The 19644-nt window shown below is 41.7% G+C and overlaps 2 protein-coding genes across 5 annotated transcripts in view; both read right to left on the bottom strand.

Moving 5' to 3' along the window:
• The window catches only part of CXCL14 (C-X-C motif chemokine ligand 14), a 728461-nt gene extending 719040 nt beyond the window's left edge, over positions 1-9421 (bottom strand). The window contains exon 1 of the mRNA XM_050792925.1: positions 9418-9421. The gene's annotated coding sequence lies outside the window, so the exon portion shown is untranslated. The remainder of the gene's footprint in view (positions 1-9417) is intronic.
• The window catches only part of TRPC7 (transient receptor potential cation channel subfamily C member 7), a 142588-nt gene that overhangs the window by 88774 nt on the left and 34170 nt on the right, over positions 1-19644 (bottom strand). For 2 of the 4 annotated variants that reach the window (XM_050792754.1, XM_050792755.1), the window contains exon 3: positions 3646-3828. The exons of the other annotated variants lie outside the window; for them this stretch is intronic. In XM_050792754.1, the coding sequence (XP_050648711.1) occupies positions 3646-3828 (183 nt within the window). The remainder of the gene's footprint in view (positions 1-3645; positions 3829-19644) is intronic. 4 annotated transcript variants of the gene reach the window in all.

The raw sequence follows: 19644 nt of genomic DNA, 5'->3' as shown, positions 1-19644 counted from the left end.
AATGCTTTCTCCCATTTAATTCTCATTATAACCTATGATGTAGGCATTATTATCCCAACTTTCCTGATGAGGAAAGTGAGACAGAGGCAAGGCTGAGTAATTTGCTCAAGTGACCCCATTAATAAGTGGTTAGACCGGGGACTGACTTCAATAGGCACCTTTCAGCTACATCTCCAATACTGCTTCCCAGAAACCACACTTGACATTTCAGATGACACACCCACTTGGGTTACTGGGGAGGCTGAGCGCCCTCTTAAGGCAGAAGTCACGGGGGAACAACCATGTCCTCACAACACCATTGGTATTTTGGAAGGAATTTTAGGCTTTATGAATGATGTCCTTTCCCAGGGAGACATTTCTAGCATTCTCTGGGGAGATAATAAAGGACCAGCTAGGGAATTAGAAGAACCCTAGAGTCCCAAGAAAGGGAGTCATCACTGAATGACAGCAATGATGCTTCCTCTTGGAGCTGCAGAGAACTTTATAGTTTCCAGAGCATTTCCTCTCATATCAGTTCATTTGGAAGTTCACACACACACACACACACACACAAAACCTCTGTGAAGCAAAAGCTTGTATGTCCATTTTGCATATGGGGAATGAAAGTCAGAGAGCTTCAATGACTTGCCCAAGACCACAGGGTTGGGAGAATCAGGCTAGAAACCTGGTCAACAGAAACCCAGTTCAGGATTCCTTCCCTTTAACCATGGTGGGTGACTTGTCTTCATCTAATGCAGGCTGGTACTGTGACTCAGCCAGCCAGAGGTCCAGACATTAGGGTGGTGCCTGAAGATAATCAAACATTCAAATGAGAGACACGATCCAGAGTGCAGTACCAGCCACAGAGCAGCACCACCTTCATTCAAATCCTGGCATTTCATAGACATACAGGCTGATTATAGATTAGTTTCCCAGAGACTGATACATGAAAAACTAGTTTCACCATGAGAAGCAGTCTGTGGTCATGTAATACACATTGTATCCTTCATCTATTAGAGTAGTGATTCCTGGTTTTTTTTGTTTGTTTGTTTTGCTTTAAATAGAGACAGGGTCTTGCTATGTCCCCCAGGCTAGTCTCAAACTCTTGGCATCAAGCAATCCTCCTGTCTCAGCTTCCCATATTTTTGGCATTACAGGCATGAGCCACTGTGATGCATATTAAAGGCTCTGTAATATCTTTAAGAAAAACAGAAAACAAAAAACAAAAAACCTGTTTGACTGTGTTTAACTAAAGGTTTCCAAATTTATTTGAACATAAAATCTTTTTTTTTTAAGGTAACACCTATTAGCAGCTCATGGAACTTCTAAGAACAACTTGTTTTCTTAAGTCGCTGAATTAATGGGTTGATTTTATGCCATGTGGGCAGAATCTTGGAAATGTTTTATGGTTTTGTATTTAAGCCTGAAGCCTCAGGAGATATCTATCTATCTATCTATCTATCTATCTATCTATCTATCTATCTATCTATCTATCTAAGTTGTAAAGGGCAGTGTATTTATAAATAGGTCTTGGTGCTAGTTATTTCATAACTCGAATACTCAGGGATAGATTGTACTCATGCAAGCATGCTAAAATTCATAAATTAAAAATGGAAGCCCATTGTAATATTAATAAGACTTTTAAATATTGGTTAGTTTTCTGGTGATTCACGAAGAATAAATGTCAAGGAGAGCTATGAGTCTGTCTGCTGTTGCATGATGGCATACAAGACTTGAGAAAATGTATCATTTGAAGGTCTTAGAAATGAGCAGGGTTGACATTTTATGCAGGTCATTTATCATCTTCCTACCTATGGATTACAGCAGACACTTGACATTCATGATGATTTCCTGAGACCTTATGACTTCCTTAATTGGCAAATACCACTGGAGTCAATCACATCCCTCATGAAACCTTTTAATTCTGACCCAAACTATCATGTTCATGGAGGGCTTCATTTCTTCCTTCTCATTTATCCCCAGGGCCATTTTGAACTTGGTAATTGACAAAAGAGGACACGTAGTTATGAGGTGGGGGCCAGACTTCTGGACTAACTGAGTAACTCCACCCTCCATGTCAGTTTTGCTAGGGGATTTGAATTTATGTTTCAAAAAAATGGTGAATGCCTACATGCAATGGACTGTTGAAGTTGTGCATAATTAGCCCAAACTGTGAATATAAATCTGCAAATGCCAAGCATCTTCTTTTGTCTGGTTTTTAGACATCTTCTGTCCTCACCATGAGCTGGGAGGCAGGAGGATAATCTGGCTTCAGGAAGGAAGAAAATGTTTGTAGTTCTGGAAACTCCAGCTCATTTTTGCCACTGCCAGACAGCCTCCACAGCAGGGTTTGTTTGAACCCCAAGGGCAAGGATATCTCAGCAGCTTCAGGGGGTGACTGCATACTTTGGTGAAAAGTCCCAGTGAACTCTTGGTTTAAGCTAAAAGGTGAGTTTTCCTGAGCTGGGTAAATAGGATTGTACTGTACTTGAAACTGCAGCCCGATTCTCCCAACTTCCAACAACACTGTGCTTTCTAATATTAATCTCTAAGGCCACCTTTCCCGTGGGTCATCAATTTTATCTTTGAGCTCAGAGTCTTAGGCAAAAGTTGTTTTTCTTAAAATTTGTGATTATTATAATATCAAAGTAAAAGGGCAGGAAGATTTTATCAGACTTGGAAGCTCTCCCTGGATGAATTTCACAGATATATATGGTTGTTGAAGGCACAGATTAAGACACACACAAATTAAGATAATCAGGAAACAGAAGGACTGCCCAGAGGCCAGTCTGGGGGCTTTAAAAATACCATTCAGTTTTGATCAGGTGAAAGAGCTGAAAACATTAAAACCCCTCAAAGATGAATCAGCTCCTTTACTTATGTGGAAAGCACATTGATATTTAAACATGTGGATATTTGGAATGTTCTAGTGTTCATCAGGATGAGTAATGTCATCTAACAAAAGAGCAGATGCTAAAGAACTCAGAGTAGATCCCAAGTAGGAATATAATTTACTTTTGCTCCTTATAATCTTAATCTGAGTAGGCACTACAGGTCTGAGGGCTACTGGTGACCACAGCCACTAAAGACACTTGGATGTCTATTGAGGAGGTGGCAGGAGTTTACTTTTGGGAAAGTCTACTTGAGCCTCCTTAGGGCTTTCATATGCCTTTGGAGTGCAATTCTTCTAAGCCTCCCAGGACGATTGGATCCCATAAGCTTTGTACATTAATACATTTTCTACACAATTAGTCCTCAGGCACACAGAGGAAGCTCAGTAAATGCTTTTGAAAGACCTGAGTTCTATGTTTCTCTTGAAGACTTGGAAACTGGGTTGCTAACTGATAGGAGCCCTCGCGGTGACATTGTCCCTGCCAGTGGGTTGAGGCTGAAGATCTCTTCTGCTGTCCAGGCTCAAGGTCTGCTCAGGGACTGACTCATGCTTCTACTATCTCTCCTGGTGGGCTGGGGACTGCGGTGGGAAGGGATGGTGGAGAGAATCCTAGCAGCCCTGTGAAGCTGACGGCTAGCTCCCTGTCTAGAGAGAATCTGGGTGTCATCATGGTCACCTCGTGGGAACATAAAATACATGTGAGCACAAAGCGAGGCCAGCAGCCCTGAGAAGAGAGGTGAGATGGGAAGACCAGGAGAGATGGGGGAGCTTACCTTCTTGACTTCATATTTAATGGCGAGTTTGATCCGGCTCAGACTTGGACGGTGGTGGTCGGACCAGACTTGGAAGTTCACATCACCATTTAAAATCGCTTCCACCTCTTCTGTGTCTCGGCACAGGTCCAGCACGCCAACTACAAAATCCTTGCATTGCATAGATAACTTCCTGTAATCGTTCTAACAGAATAAAAAGAAATCAGGGGTGTGTCACACAGAGCCCCGCAGATTGGCTTGCCCAGCACAGCAGTGTCGATCAGCAACTGCTCATCACATGTGAGCTTGTGGAGCACATTGCTTGAGATTATGGAATGCAGCAGGATGTGCTGGGTGCAGAAGGCGGGGCAATTTCTCTTGACACGCAACCTGAAGGACATCTTCTCTAAGTCAGCCTGTGTGAAGGTGTGGTCCATGGGCCACCTGCATCAGAGTCACCTTAGGTGCATGCTAAAGTTGCAGATTCCCAGGTCCCACCCCAGACTTACTGAGTCAGAATGCCTGGTGGTGGGGCCAAGGAATCTGTCTTTTAACTTTGCTCTCTAATGATGTGGATGCCTGCCACAGCCCATTCTGGGCTCTTTCAAAACGGCAGTTTTCTATGCCCAATTCTGAGTCAGTTCTGAGGCAGGAACAATAAGGACATGAACTTTTAAGGCTGATGTAAATAACGCTTTGCTTATTTACCACCAATCTATATTGGTGGCTGCTGCATACAGGAATTTTACTGGAAAGGTGGATAATATGCTAAAATTGGAAAAAAAAATTGCACAGGTGTGCTTTTTTGTGTGCCAGAAAATCGGCTTGTAAATTATACATTTAAAAATCAAATGTAATTTAACTTTGACAGGATCTTTTCTTACTAGAAAACCTTTTGTATGGAAAATCATGGCTCCTTAAATCACCTGCCTTTTGAATAAACATTTTTAGCCCTTGACCTTGTTGTTGTTGTTTCATATTTTTAATGAGCTGCTCCCAGATTTCTCTCTTCCTTTCCCTAGGTACTCCTGTCTGAATGTCTTTGAGAGGCTAACTTCCTTTCCTAGTGACATGCCGACTTCTCTTTCCCCTAAACAAACTACTTACATTCTAGATAAGGATCCAAAATGTTGGACAAAGAATGTTTGATGTTACCTCATACCCCTTCTCCCCAAAAATATTTTCCCCAGAGGCCTCCTTGCTGGTTTCTTAGTTGAAAGGAGTCTATTTGGAAAGTACACAAGACCCAAATGTCACTTTCAATGTTAATCAATATCAACAACCCTCAGACTGCTAGATAGTAGTTGGCAAAAAGGACTGTGGTTGTGTTTTTCCAGAACATGGAGTTCTCAGCCAATAGTTGGGAGCCTGGCAAACTGCAGAAGCTCAGCCATTTTTCTGAGTTAATGATTCTTGTCTCCTTCTAGGGTTGCTGTATCAAAATGTCACTTTGCATTAGAGAAAGAGGTAAGTAAGTGTTTGTTTGCTGGGAAAAGGGAAAAGATCAAGAAAATATTTTCAGGTGAGAGTAGCTGCCCTTCGTTTTTATATATAATTTAGGTAGAAGAAGGGAGTTTCAGAAATTCTGGCTGGAAAAATGACCTCTCGGCTCAGGCATGTAAGAAACTTGTGGGGTTCTAGGTTTTGGTAGCTAGCACAGAGCTGGTCTGAAGTGTTAGGATTGGAAGAACCATGCTCTATGCTCCTCCAACCCTGACACTCACTCATCTGCCATTCACTCATTCATTCATTCATGAATGCATTCATTCATCACTGAGAACCTACTATGTAGCGGACAATGAAAAATTAGTGGTAAACAAGGCAAGTCTCTGAGTAGTGTGAAGGAAGAGGAGGCTTGAGTTCCACCCTCAGATTTGCACAAGTACAAGGCTAAGTGAAACTTGCTCAGATCTTTTCCTGGCTAATATATTCTGCAGAGCACTGATAAGCCAGAGGTAGGAGGCTCAAGGTACACGGGGCTCAGCAACATGGACAAGGTGAATCATCTCACCACATGGACCCATTCAACTCTGGAATCTCCTCTGTGGCAACTCAGGTTCCTTAAGTTTCTAACTCCCACCCTGTAACTTTATTACCCCTTTTCTGAGAACAAGGAATCTCTGAATGTTAATGCCTGTTACCAGTAAAACAGACACTGCCCTGTTGGCTAGAACATACCTCATTTCTTGATGGAAACTCCTGCCTAGAGCTGAAGTCATGGGTGGGTATAGGAGATAAAGTGAAAAGGAGTTGATCTAGCTCTTGTCCCAGGCTCCCCGTGCTACGAGCTAGTCAGGCTGTATTGCCCAGAGCTTCCTCACGTGTCTGGGTTCAGTGCAGTTCAGAACAGAAGGTGACACTTCATTAGAGACTGTCACTTCTCTGGGCTCTTTCAGCCAGCCTGCCATCAATAGGAGAGGCAACAGAGCAGCCAAAGCAGGTAATTTGCATTTTGCCTTCTGCATTAGACACTTGGGCTGGAAGGCAATAAGCCTTCTGCTGTCTGCAGTTGGCTAGAGGGGATAGCGAGAACCTAGGCCTGCCAGGAAGGAGATGACATGGACATGAATGGAAACAGAGAGGGCCATTGATGAACATCTCTGGGGAATTGTCATGATTATAATTTATTGAGCCAAACCTGAGCTCAATTAGCCTTCCAAGACACACTCCTCACTGTAATTGGAAGATGAGATACACCCTCAAGAATTCATAGGTGCCCTTTACATTTTTAAAAAATATTCCTGAACACTGAGGTCTGCCAGTTCTAATGGGTGACAGGTGCTCTACCTGCATTATCTCATTCAATCCTTATAAAAACCCCATAATGGAAGGCTGATCACCATTTCCAACTTCCAAATGAGGAAAGTGAGACCAGAGAGATAAAGTAACAGGCAGATCTATGCTTTTCCTTATATCAGCCACTGATCTCTAGGTCCCTCTCTCACCTTCCTTGGATATTTAGCCCCTGTCCCATATCAGTCTCCTAACATGACTGCATTGTTATTCTTGATGGTTTCACTATCCTGGAAGATGATCCTCACATTCCCTGCCCTTTCATTTCCTTGACAGCCCGTTTTCGTTCTTTCTTTCTTTTTTTTTTTTTTGAGATAGAGTTTCACTCTTGTTGCCGAGGCTGGAGTGCAATGGCGCGATCTCGGCTCACCGCAACCTCCACCTCCTGGGTTCAAGCAATTCTCCTGCCTCAGCCTCCCGAGTAGCTGGAATTATAGGCATGCACCACCATGCCTGGCTAATTTTGTATTTTTAGTAGAGACGGGGCTTCTCCATGTTGGTCAGGCTGGTCTCGAACTCCCAACTTCAGGTGATCCACCTGCCTCGGCCTCTCAAAGTGCTGGGATTACAGGCGTGAGCCACCGTGTCTGGCCAGACAGCCCATTTTCTAATGACCTTATTCTCAACCCAAATTCAACCATTGACTCTCTTAGTTATTCCAATAACTGCAGATCCTTCCCTAGCCCAACTTCAAGTGTCCCTTCTCCAACCACCACCTCCTATATGTCCCGCTCACTCCCTCTTGGACCCCAACTCCAGCAATCCTTTGATTCCACCTGCCTTACAGCCACTGACTGTACCTCCTTTTCACTTTTTTTTTTTTTTTTAAATCCACCTTATGTCACTGTCTGTCTCCTTGCAGAGCTGATATTTCATGGTCAATGAAATGGTCTCTTGTCCTTCTTTTATTCCATTGTCCCCACTGGATAAAAGCCTGACCTTGGTTGAGTCTAACTCTCTACCAGTGTGTTCTCGCCTCTGCACAGTGAATGTGGCTGAGAACCCACAGCTGATCATTGTGCTGTATACTCACTACCTCCAGCCTCAAGTCATCCTTAGTCTGGGCAGTTTACTCTCCTACTCTCCTAAATAGGCATTTCATATATTCTTCTTTCCTCAGTCCTCTAATATCTCCTTCTCCTCTCAGATAAGGACCTTGTTTCCTACTTTATCAAGAAAATAGAAGTCATCAGAAGAAAAGTCCCACATGTTCACACCTACATGCGTCTCTGCTTCTGCACTCTGTGTTCCCTCCTCTGGCTGTGAATGAACTGCCCCTGCTCATCTCCACGACCACCTCCTCCACTTACGTGCTGGATATCAACCTCTTTTGGCTACTCAAGGATGTGGCAATCTTCCTTTCTCTCTCCTGAATTCTCAATTTCTCCCTTTCCCTACTTGCTCATCATACAAACATGCTGTTATTTCTCCTGTTTTAAAAAGAAATTTCTCTTGACCCCACTTCTCCCTTCAATGACTACCCCAATTTTCTATCTAATTTTATAGCAAATCTCTTTAATAGGGCTGTCTACATTTGTTGTCTCCATTTTGCCCTCCTTGTACCCTTTCTTGTCCCCTTCAGTAAGGCTTTCCCCTCCACTGACTACTGTGACTGTTCTTGTCAAGGTCACAAATCACATTCATGTTGCTAAATTCAATGGTTGGTTCCTAGTCCTCATTTTACATGACCTACCAAGTGCTTTAACGTAGTTGATCACTTCCTTCTCCTTGATACATATTCTTCACTTGTCTTCCAGAATAACATACTCTTCTGTCTTCATCTTTTTTCTGAATAACTACTTTTTGTATTCTTTGTTAATTCATTTTCATCTCCCTTACAATTTAATTTTTGGAATTCCCCAAACTGTGACCAGCCATTGGAATTCTTCTTTTTATCCATTTACACTGATTGCCTTATTGATTTTATCTAGTGTTATGAATTTCAATACCACCCATACACTGGCAAGTCCGAAATTTGTATCTTTCACCCACCTTTCTTCTCTGTATCCAATTACCAACTTTATATCTCCCCTTGGATGTCTAATGGGCATTTTGAACTTCATAAAACTAACTCCTAACTCTGGATCGAGTCTCCTACCTTATTTAGTATTCCCCATTCTTTCAGTTGTCCTGGACAAAAATATATATATAGAATTTATCCTTGATTGCTACTTTCCTTTCGTAACCCACATATAATTTGGTAGCAAATCCTGTAAGTTCTACTTGCCAAATATATCCCTACCCTGATCTCTTTTCACCAATTTTACTATTTCTACCTTGGTCCAAACCATCATCTATTGCTTGGACTAACCCTACAGACTCCCAAGTCTCTCTGACTCTGTCCTTGTCCTGCATAATCCTGCCTAGTTGATTCTTAATACACCAGGCAGAGGAATACTTAGAAAAAGTAGTCAGATCTGGCTGTGCACGGTGGCTCACACCTGTAATCCCAGCACTTTGGGAGGCTGAGGCAGGTGGATCACAAGGTCAGGAGATCTAGACCATCCTGGCTAACATGGTGAAACCCCGACTCTACTAAAAATACAAAAAATTAGCTGGGCATGGTAGTGGGCGCCTGTAGTCCCAGCTACTCGGGAGGCTGAGGCAGGAGAATGGTGTGAACCTGAGAGGCGGAGCTTGCAGTGAGCTGAGATCGCGCCACTGCACTCCAGCCTGGGCGACAGAGGGAGACTCTGTCTCAAAAAAGAAAGTAAAAGAAAAAGAAAAGAAAAGAAAAGAAAAAGTTGTCAGATCCTGGGACTGCTCTGTACACCTCCTCTAAAGGCTCCCTATCCAAAGTAAAAGTGGGGTCATCAGTTACTGATATCTGGGTCACTCTCTCACCTTTCTTGGAGATTTTAGTTCCTGTCTCACATCATTCTCCCAACATTACTGCTGTTGTTATTCTTGGTGGTTTCAAAATCCTGGAAGATGACCCACTGCTTACACTATCCTCTAGCCTCCCCATTTTCTCCCTGATTTTATTTCCTGGGAGTCTCCCCCCGACTCAGTCTACTCCAGCTACTCTGGTGCCCCTGCTGTTCTTCAAACACACTGGGTGTAGACCAGACCTTTACACTGGCTATTCCCCTTGCTTAGACTCCTCTTTCTCCAGATATCTACATGAACAATTCTTAAGCCTTCCCCGACTATCTTTTAAAAAAAGTGTGGCTCCTCCACTCCTCATTACCCTTCCCTGCTTTTCCTTTCTGTTTTCTTCATAGTACTTATGACTGCCTGATGTACTATATATTTTACTTATTTTTATATTTATTGTCCATGTCTTCCACTAGAATATAATTTTCTTCAGGGCATGAATTTTTTCTGTGTCGTTCACAAATGTATCCTGAGATCCTAGAACATTTCCTGGAGCATGGTGGGCACTCAGTAAGTACTTGTTTAATTAACTGGAACAGTGAACTTGTCTAAGATGACATAGCTACTAGGTGATACAGCCAAGATTCAAAACAGGTTGGTCCAACTCAAATCCTGATCTTTCCGTCTCATCCTGTTGCTTCTTAGGGGAGCAGCGTGTTTCCTTCTATTTGGCACACTTGAGGCTCAGTTGTGGTGACTCTCAACTAACTTGGGGGAAACAAAGGGTGGGTAGGGATAAGGATATGTGAATCCCTGATAGATTCTATAGTATAGTCAGTAAGTGCACAGGTTTTGCAGTCAGAAGGACCTGGAATTGGAATTCTTATTTTACTACTTGCCAGTAATTCGATAAGTGAAATTGATAAGTTTCCTGTTCATAAAATTGATAAGTGGAGCAAGCCATTTAACTCTTATGCATAGCAGTTTTCCATCTGTACTAAGGTACACACTGTTCAATCATCTGGAGAATTCAACACTAAGATCATGTCAAATGCCCAGGAGAGTTAATAATAAATAACACAAATAACAAAATAAAAACTTAAACAAAAACTGATAATAAAAATAAGCATGTAAATGGCAATCTACATGATTTCAAACTCCTGATCTCTTGCCCTTTGTGGTTTATAATTACTGGAGTGGGAGTAAGACTGGCTCATGGGTAGGAGGAAAACAAAAAATACTGGATAAACTCTTGATTCATCTTTCTTCCACTCCAGATAAAACCTGTAAATCGGAATGCCTTACAAGTGGACTAATGTAGTATATAAGCTTTTGTGACTGGGTTTTTTCCCTCAGCATGATCACTTTGAGATTCATCCATGATGTTGCATGCATCAATAGTCAGTTTTTCTATTTCACATCCACTATATGGATGTATTAGTTTGTTGATCTATTTACTCACTGAAGAACATTTGATTGTATCCAGTTTTTGACATTTTGCAATGAAGAAGAAGGCTGCTATAAATATTCCTGTACAAGTTTTTTTTTTTTTTTTTTTTTTTTTTAAGACAGAGTTTCACGCTGTTGTCCAGGCTGGAGTGCAATGGCACAATCTCAGCTCACAGCAACCTCTGCCTCCAGAGTTCAAGTGATTCTCCTGCCTCAGCCTCCCAAGAAGTTGGACTTACAGGCACATGCCACCACGCCCGGCTAATTTTTGTATTTTTAGTAGAGACAGGTTTTCACCATGTTGGTCATGCTGGTCTTGAACTCCTGACCTCAAGTGATCCACCCACCTCAGCCTCCCAAATTGCTGGGATTATAGGCATGAGTCACCACACCTGGCCAATATTCCCGTACAAGTTTTTGTGTGAACATAATTTTTTATTTCTTTAGGGTAAATGCCTAGGAGCAGGATTGCTGAATATATAGTAGATGCATGTTTAACCTTGTAAGAAGCTTCCAATTTGTTTCTGGAAAGGTTCTACCATTTTACATTCTACTAGCAAATTACGAACATTCTAATGCTCCATATTTTCACCAGCACTTGGTATTGTTAGTTTATTTCCTGTTTTTGCTTTTATTTTTAGAGTTGGGTCTCACTATATTGCCAGGCTGGTCATTAACTAATGGGCTCAAGAGATCCTCCTGCCTCAGTCTCCTGAGTAGCTGGGACTGCAAGTGCAGGCGACTATGGCCTGCGTCAATTTCTTTTCTGTGTCATGTATCTCGTTGTGATTTTAATTTGCATTCCCTAATGGCTAATAATGCTGCACATCTTTTCCTGTGCTTATTTGCCATCTTTATGTCTTCTTTGATGAAGTTTATATTAAAATACTTTGTCCACTTAAAAAAAATTTAAATTATTGAATTTTGAGAGTTCTTTATATATTCAGGATACAATTCATTTTTAAGAGAGGATTTGTAAATATTTCTCTTAGTCTGTGGCTTATGTTCACATTCTCTTAGCAGTATCGTTCAGACAGCAAACATTTTTAATTTTGATGAAGTCTGATACAGTTTGGCTGTGTCCCCACCCAAATCTCATCTTGACTTGTAGCTCCCATAATTCCCTTGTGTTGTGGGAAGAACCCAGTGGGAGATAATTGAATCATAGGCAGTTTCCCCCACACTGTTCTTGTGGTAGTGAATAAGTCTTACAAGATCTGATGGTTTTATAAGGAGAAACCCCTTTCACTTGACTCTCATTCTTCTCTTTTCTGCTGCCATGTGAGACGTGCCTTTCACCTTTGGCCATGACTGTGAGGCCTCCCCAGCCATGTGGAACTGTGAATTTATTAAAGCTCTTTGTTTTTTTGTTTTTGTTTTTGTTTGTTTGTTTTTTTGTAAATTGCCCACTCTTGGGTATGTCTTTACCAGCAGTGTGAAAACAGACTAATATAAAGTCCAATCTATTATTTTGTCTTTTTGTTATGCTTTTGATGTCACAATTAAGAAATCTTTTCTTAATACAAGGTCATAAATGTGTCTTCCTATGTTTTCCTCTAGAAGTTTTATAGTTTATGTTTTAAATTTAGATCTATCACCCATTTTGTGTTAATTTTTGTATACGATGTGAGGTATAGGTTGAGGTATCTTTTATTGCACATGGATGTTCATTTGTTCCAGCCCCATTTGTTGAGAAGATTATTCTTTCTCCATGTAGTCATTTTTGCACAACTGTCAAAAATCATTAACCGCATTTGTATGAGTCTATTTCTGCACTCTCTATTCTGTTTCCTTGATCTATATGCTTATCCTTTCACTATTACCCACTGTCTTTATTTTTGTAACTTTATGTTATCTTAAAACTAGGTAGTTTGAGTCCTCCAACTTTGCTTTTCTTTTTCAAATTATCTTGGCTTTTCTCATTCCTTCCCTTTATATATAACTTTTAAAATGAGCTTGTTCATATCTACAAGAAGTTCTACTGAGATTGTTATTGGAATTGTGTTGAATCTATTGATCAGTTTGGGGAAGAACTGACATTTAAATTCTTTTGAATTCTCCAAACCACAAACATAATATGTACCTTCTCTTATTTAGGTGTTGTTTGATTTATTTCATTCATTTTTTATAGTTTCCAACATACAGGTTTCACATATGTTTTATAAAATTTATATCTAAGTATTTCATTTTTTCAGCTATTGGAAATATTTAAACATTTTTCTTCGTTTCAATTTTTATCATTATATATAGAAATATTCATTTTTGTGTGTTGTCCTTATATTCGGTGACCTTGCTAAACTCACTTACTGGTGCCTTTAGATTATTTGGGATTTTCTACATAGAAAAACATGTTGTCTGAAAATATGGATTGTTGACCTTGAATAAACACCTAGTTCAAATGCATTTCTTAAGATGATGAGAAAATGCTCAGAAACATGCATTTACATTGCTTTGAAGATTGATAAGGTTTTCTTTCTAGGAACAAAATTCTGCTGACAATTTTTTGCTGGCTTTTAACCCAAATTAATGGATCAGAGCTTTTTATGTAGTCAATATGGTAAGCAGTGTTGTAGTGTATTCACTATTTACTTCTTGTTCTCTGTTCAACACAGGTATCAACTGAGATTCTTTAGTTCTCAACTATCTGAGAATTTCTTTTCTTTCCTTTTGATCTAGAAATCTCCCAAGTTTATTTGTTATTGAGATGAATTTCTAGCCCTAATATGGAGGATGACTCCAAACCATCTATCAAGACATTTTGATACCTTTAACTTTTGATTCTAAGGTCATGGTTTTGATAACATCAATTTCAGGAAATTATTAGTTTGCTTGACTTTCACTAAAAACTTCAGCTCTCCAACTTTTTCAAAGCTATTGACAAACTTAAATTAGAAGGGAAAGAGAAGCTCATTTCCCTGATCGGTCAAAAGTTAAATGAATTTCTCAGACTGATGCTGTGGAGACATCCATACAATACAGGATAATTAACACTCATTCCCCAATGGAGACCTTAGAAATTAGATTTTAAAAGAGTGTGGACTTCAAATTCACGCCCCCTCCCTCCCTCCCTTCAGAGATCCAGTTATGGGGAAGAAATATTTATGGAAAGCTCCAGTTGAAATACTAGTGGAGCTAAGTCAGCAGATGTGTACAGCTGTAAACCTGGAAGATATTTCTGCTTTTAACATTTAGGATGAGTTTGTTTAAGAAAGGGTTGCACTAACAGTTTACAATAAAAATGTTTAAAACATTTTAATATTTCATTAAATGGTCACAACTATGCTGTAGAACTGATAGTATTATTATCTCTAAATAAGAGGACTGGAAGTTGACCATTGGATTGAGCAAATTGGAAGTCGTTGGTCACCTTGACTGGAGCAGTTATGGAAGAGTGGAGGACATGCCTGGAGAGAGCTAAGAGAGCAGGAAAAGAGGTATTGTGCCACCGATATTGACAGCTCTTTTGAGAAATTTTATTGCCAAAGAGAGCAGAGAAATTGAAAAGTAGCTGATGTGAGAAGTAGGGTCAAGAGAAGCTTGTTTTCTTCTTTCTTCCCTCTCTTCCCTCCCTCCTTCCTTCCTTCCTTCCTCCCTTCCTTCCTTCCTTCCTCCCTTCCTTCCTTCCTTCCTCCCTTCCTTCCTTTCTTCCTTTCTCCTCCTTATAGGAGAAACTATGATATTTTGTATGCTGATGGGAATTTTCTAGTAGATAAATATCCTGATCATTGTCTATGATATCAGTAAATCATTCTATTAATCCAGTAGTTCAGAAGCATACATGAAGGAGGATTGAACTTAATGTATTGAGGCAGAAGAACAGGGTCTGGAGGCAGAGAACTGAAGGCCAATTTGTGCTGAATCAAGGAAAACACCAAGGTCTGGGGGCAGAGAATCTGAGGTCAATTTGTGCTGACTTCCTAAAAGAAAAAACACGAAGGTCTGGGGGCAGGGAATCTAAGGCCAATTCGTGCTGACTTCCCAAAGCTGGATCAAAAGGAAAACACCTGGGTCTGGGGTCAGAACACCTAAAATTTCCTAAAGCTAAACCGAAAGGAAAAACCCCATCTCCCTTCCCAAGTAATAGAGGATCGAAGGCTACTCTTCCTACAACCCTCTCCCTTCCACCAGTGTTAGATGGAAAGGGAGAGTACCTTGGATTGGCTGCTGGCCAAGCAGGGACCATCTCTTCATCTGCACAGGGCACCAGTTCACATCAGTCTTTAATTAGCCACAGACCAAATCCTTCATGCAGATAACAGGTAGCTGGTAAGAACCGAAAACCGAGTACTTAAAACCCAAAAAAACTTTGTAACTGGGCCCTTGAGTCGCTTGCTCAGGCCCATGCCCAATTTGTGGGGTGCTTTCTCGCTTTAATAAATTGTTGCTTTCGCTGCTTTGTTCCCATGTTTCTTTCCTCTGCTACTTTGTGCATTTTGTTCAATTCTTTGTTCAAAATGCCAAGGACCTGGACAACTCATAGTCAAGACCCTCCACCAGTAACAGTATGAGTAGAAGAATACATGTATATAGAATCACATATGGCTTAGCTATAGTAATAGGAGGAAATGTCAGTATGTAGGTGAAGATGCTATTCGGTGGGTGCATGGATGATGGGGTCCTGTAGACATTTTTCTCCTGTTGCTTCAATTTTGTTCAGTGCAATAGAAATAAAAATTATCAGCTGAAAGTAAGAATAGGGGAAGTGGTGGTGGAAGTTTGGGGAGAGGAGAGAGTAGGTCTGAAATAACTTTTAGGAGAAAATGAGAAGAGATGGATTAGAAAAACCAGATGTGATTGCTGGAGAACAATAAGAGCCCATTTGAAGTTCGTGGTCATAAATTTAGAATAAGGTCTGTTAATGTGTTTTGTTGTTTTTTTTTTTTTTTTTTTCCCCTAACCACATTCACCTTCCTGGGTGCCAGCATGGAGCAGATAGAGAATTATATTTTACCAGGGTTGTGTTTTTGCCAAAGAGTGCAACAAATCAAGAGGGGGCAGAGGAGCTGAAGTGTACCTGAGGGAGTGATCACAGTGACAGGTCATGGAATTGAAGCTGATATGAAAGGAAGACAGGACTTTGATGGGGAGAGGGAAAGTGAAAAGATGGCTTGATCAGTTCTGAGCTTAGAAGACCTGCGGGGAGGAGAAAGATTGATAGAGTTGAGGCATTCAAGTGAGATGGAAAAACTGAAGTCAGAGAGTGTGATGTGCAATGCTTAGATAATGGAGGGTTTGCATTTATTGATCATGGCAAGTGTTGGCTCACATAGGCTCTTGGTGACTAAGGTACAGAGGAGGTTAAGACCACTAGAGGAGGTAAGTCCATAAAACTGAGCCAGTGTGTTGGAAGGATGACCTGTGTATATATTGAAGTGCCAAGAATTTAAGCAGCAAGAACCGAAATTGTGATAGAGTGACCCATTGTTGCAGACTACAACAATGAAAGATAATGGGTGATATAATATGTTGAAATATAATTCAAAGGTAGATGTTCTTAGAGAGGAGAGAAAGGAGAAGAGAAACTTCTTTCTTGGAACTGGCAAGAAACAGCAAGGGGGATGCCCACCCCATCTTCAAGCCCAGTGCTCTGAAGATTGGGAGCAAAACCACCTCCACTTGAAAGGGCTGCAGGAACGCTGTGTCCTCAGGGCAGCCAGTCTTTAGAGAGAGCAAAAAGGTGGCACGTCGCTCAGAGGAGGGGTTCAGTGATGGGGTGCTTCACTGAGGAGGGACTGTGACTTCCATAGCATGAAATGGGAGAGCATCTGGAGATGAAAAGGAAGGTATGAGGATGGAGGAAGGGATCTGACAGTCTTCTAGAGAATCACATGCAGGTTCTGAGGGGTGACTTGGGAGACAGTGGCTTCCCATGGTGAGGACCTTTAGAGGAATTAAAACACCTAATTATAGGATGTTGAGAGGATTCAATGTGGTGAAGTGGGGAAACACACAGCCCAATGCTGGGTGCACAGGTCACCTTCAGTACCCTTTGGCTAACACAGGACTTCAAAGTTGCATCTTGCCCTGGTGTTTTCTTTCTGCACATCCCCAACTCAGCTGTTGGGCAAGAAAACTCTGGATGTTGATTTAACACACATGGTTGTATTTTTATTAATTAAAACTGGAATCATTAAAACAATTAATGGATGTGAAGTACTGGGTAAGAACCTGAGCCTAGTGCTCATTATGGCAGATGAAAATTGAAAAGCTTCAATCCACGTTTTAGCTTCCATGGATACAATTAATTGTTTCATTAACCTTCACCTTATCAATAAACTCACGCTCCAAAGGATCAAGGCAAATACCCTTTCGCATTTCAACTCCATTTAGGAATGCAGATCCAAGGAAGGTGGTTCGTGTTTAGTGCAGAGACCGACAGCATTTCTCACCTCAGCTTTCTCAGGGGGATTTAGGCAACTCCTGGGTCCTCAGAGTCCAGGGTTCTGCCCCAAGGGTAGAGCAGGGTAGGGCTGGTGCTTTGACTCCATGATCCCCTGAGAGGTCTGACTCTCCAACTCTGCCACTGGTTACTCATTGCCTCCCTGACTTTATAAACTCTCTGCAGGAGGCTTTCCTTTATTAATCCCAAACATACTCCCTGCTTTTCTAAAGGGATCTCTATGTCCTAAGTGTTTCAGCATTCAGGAAAGATGGCTGTGCATTGCTGATCTTATAATTTTTAATCACAGGCCTGATCAGTCTTTGCATGAGAAGGATGACTGGGTGGTCAGTGTTTGGGTTCGAATCACAGCTCTGCTGCATTGTGGCTGTATGATTTTGAGTGTATAACTTAATCTCTCTGTGTGTTCTAATTTAATCTGCATATTGGGGCTGATAATGCCATCTACTTTATAGGGTTGTTGCAAGGAGCAAACTGAAAAAGATAACCCAAATAAGGTGCTTCACACAATCTGTGGTAAGTATTGACCAATATTATGATGACCTAGAGTGTGTAGGTTAGCAGAGAGCATAAGCACAGATAACTTGTCTATTTGGGGTTTGATCTTCAAGTGCCTCATCTAACAAAGCTGGCAAACCTTCTCATTGGATGTATTTCCAGAGCTTCACCCTGTGTGAGTCCAAGGTAGAAGGTGCAGGCAGCAGTGAGGAAGTTCGGGTCATAGAAATTGGGTCAGGGTCCTGCTCACTTACTCCTCAAGTGCAGGCGCCTGGACACTGAGCACTGAGTCTGCAGGTCACTGTGCACCACCTTCCTCAGCCAGGCAGTGCTGACAGTGCTTCTGCTGGCACATTGGTCTCCAATCTGGTTTTTGGTTTACTTAATTATCAGCTACTGACATTGTACAGGGCCCATAGCACATTGACATGGCATTTATGAAATCCCAGAAGTAATGGATGGCTCTGCTTGTTGTTTTTTTAAGAAGTCCCCTCTGTTAGATTCAGAGGCTTGCCTGAGGACAAAGACTGTCTTTCAAGGAAACGACTCAGGTATTTTATTAGCAACTTGGGTATTATATCTACTAATTCAGCACATATATTTGGGCACCCACTGTATGCGAGGCACTGAGAACGTAAACCTACTAAAAGAAAGCCTTGCCCTGAAGGGGCTTGGGGTCCTTCTAGAGACAATACAAGTAGCCAGATGAGGACCACGGGGTGATATAAGTGCCTTGGGACAGGGTTGGGGCATGCTGCCTGAGTTTCAGGTATCACGGGGCTTCCAAAAGGAGGCAGATTGTATGAACTGAGACCTGAGGATGAGCAGAAGCTAGCAGGTGTAAGACAGGTATGAGGAGAGGAGGTGGCAGGGAATGGACATTCCAGGAAGTGGGACCAGCAAGTGCAACAGGAAGAGATCATGTAACCGTGTGTGGACTATGATGAATACTAGCTGACTTTAACCACAGCATGGTCATATGCGTAAGTTATGCACATAATTCAATATTTTACATATTTCTCATAATTAAATAGGCATGGATATGCTTATTTACCAAGAAAGGAATTCATGTGCACTTTCTGCACATCCTTAGCCAGGTTAAAGATGCGGCTTGGTTTGCTCTTGTGGAACTCCTGGAAGAGCTTCTCCTCATCTTTCTGCTTTTCCTGCTGGAACTGTGGTAAAACTGGGAGGCAGGTTTGCCTATATGAACTTGTCTTGTCCCCACAACCCACCCCTCACAGCCACCCAGCCTCTATAGGAGGATCCCAGGCTCTCTCCCCTCTCTCTGCATTCCCTGTTTTCTCTCTCTCTCTCTCTCGCTCTCCACACACACACACACACACACACACACACACACACACACACACCACCTTATCATCCATAGGTTAGTGCTCCATGATAGAGTGCTTCCTCTAGGCTGTGACTCAGAGAATCCATCAGGACATGTGAGTTGAAAGAGGAAGAGGAACCTTTGGGAAGCCCTGTGGCTCACTTACATGGAAGCAACCCCACGTGTCCCCTGCCCACCTGCCCCACTCCCACATGAGGGTGGCCAAAGCATGATTGATTGGTCTGTGCACCCATCAGGATGAAAGACAATATTAAAAGTTATAACTATTGCTGTTATTACTGCTATTAGTTATCCTTTATCAAGTGCTTACTATGTCCAGGCTCTGGGCTAAGTGCTTTCTATATTTATCTCATTGAATTCTCATGACAAACCTAGGAAGTACATAGTATCATCATTTCTGTCTTATGGAGAGAGGAACTGAGGCCCAGAGACTTTGGTGGCAGCTGGGATCTGAATTCAGGTATAGCTCACTCCAAAGTCCCTGATCATAATACTGGGAAGTACTCATTTGCTAGAAACACTGACTGCCCTTGTAGTGCTCTAAAACCCTGAACATGCTCTGAAGGGCAGGTGTGGGAGGAGCATTCAAGGACCTCTCTGTGAAAGGGAAGAGAAAGATGAGGGCCTGTTGTTAAAAGGCAAAAGTGCTGAAGCTTTAGGTAAAGCAACACCCTGTGTTTCCACACCTGAGGGAAAGCCAGGAGTCGAG

Source organism: Macaca thibetana, chromosome 6 (genome assembly GCF_024542745.1).
Source record: "Macaca thibetana thibetana isolate TM-01 chromosome 6, ASM2454274v1, whole genome shotgun sequence".
In the NCBI taxonomy this organism is placed as follows: Eukaryota; Metazoa; Chordata; class Mammalia; order Primates; family Cercopithecidae; genus Macaca; species Macaca thibetana.
The sequence above is the reverse complement of the archived record's forward strand: the minus strand, read 5'-3'. Positions and strand labels throughout refer to the sequence as shown.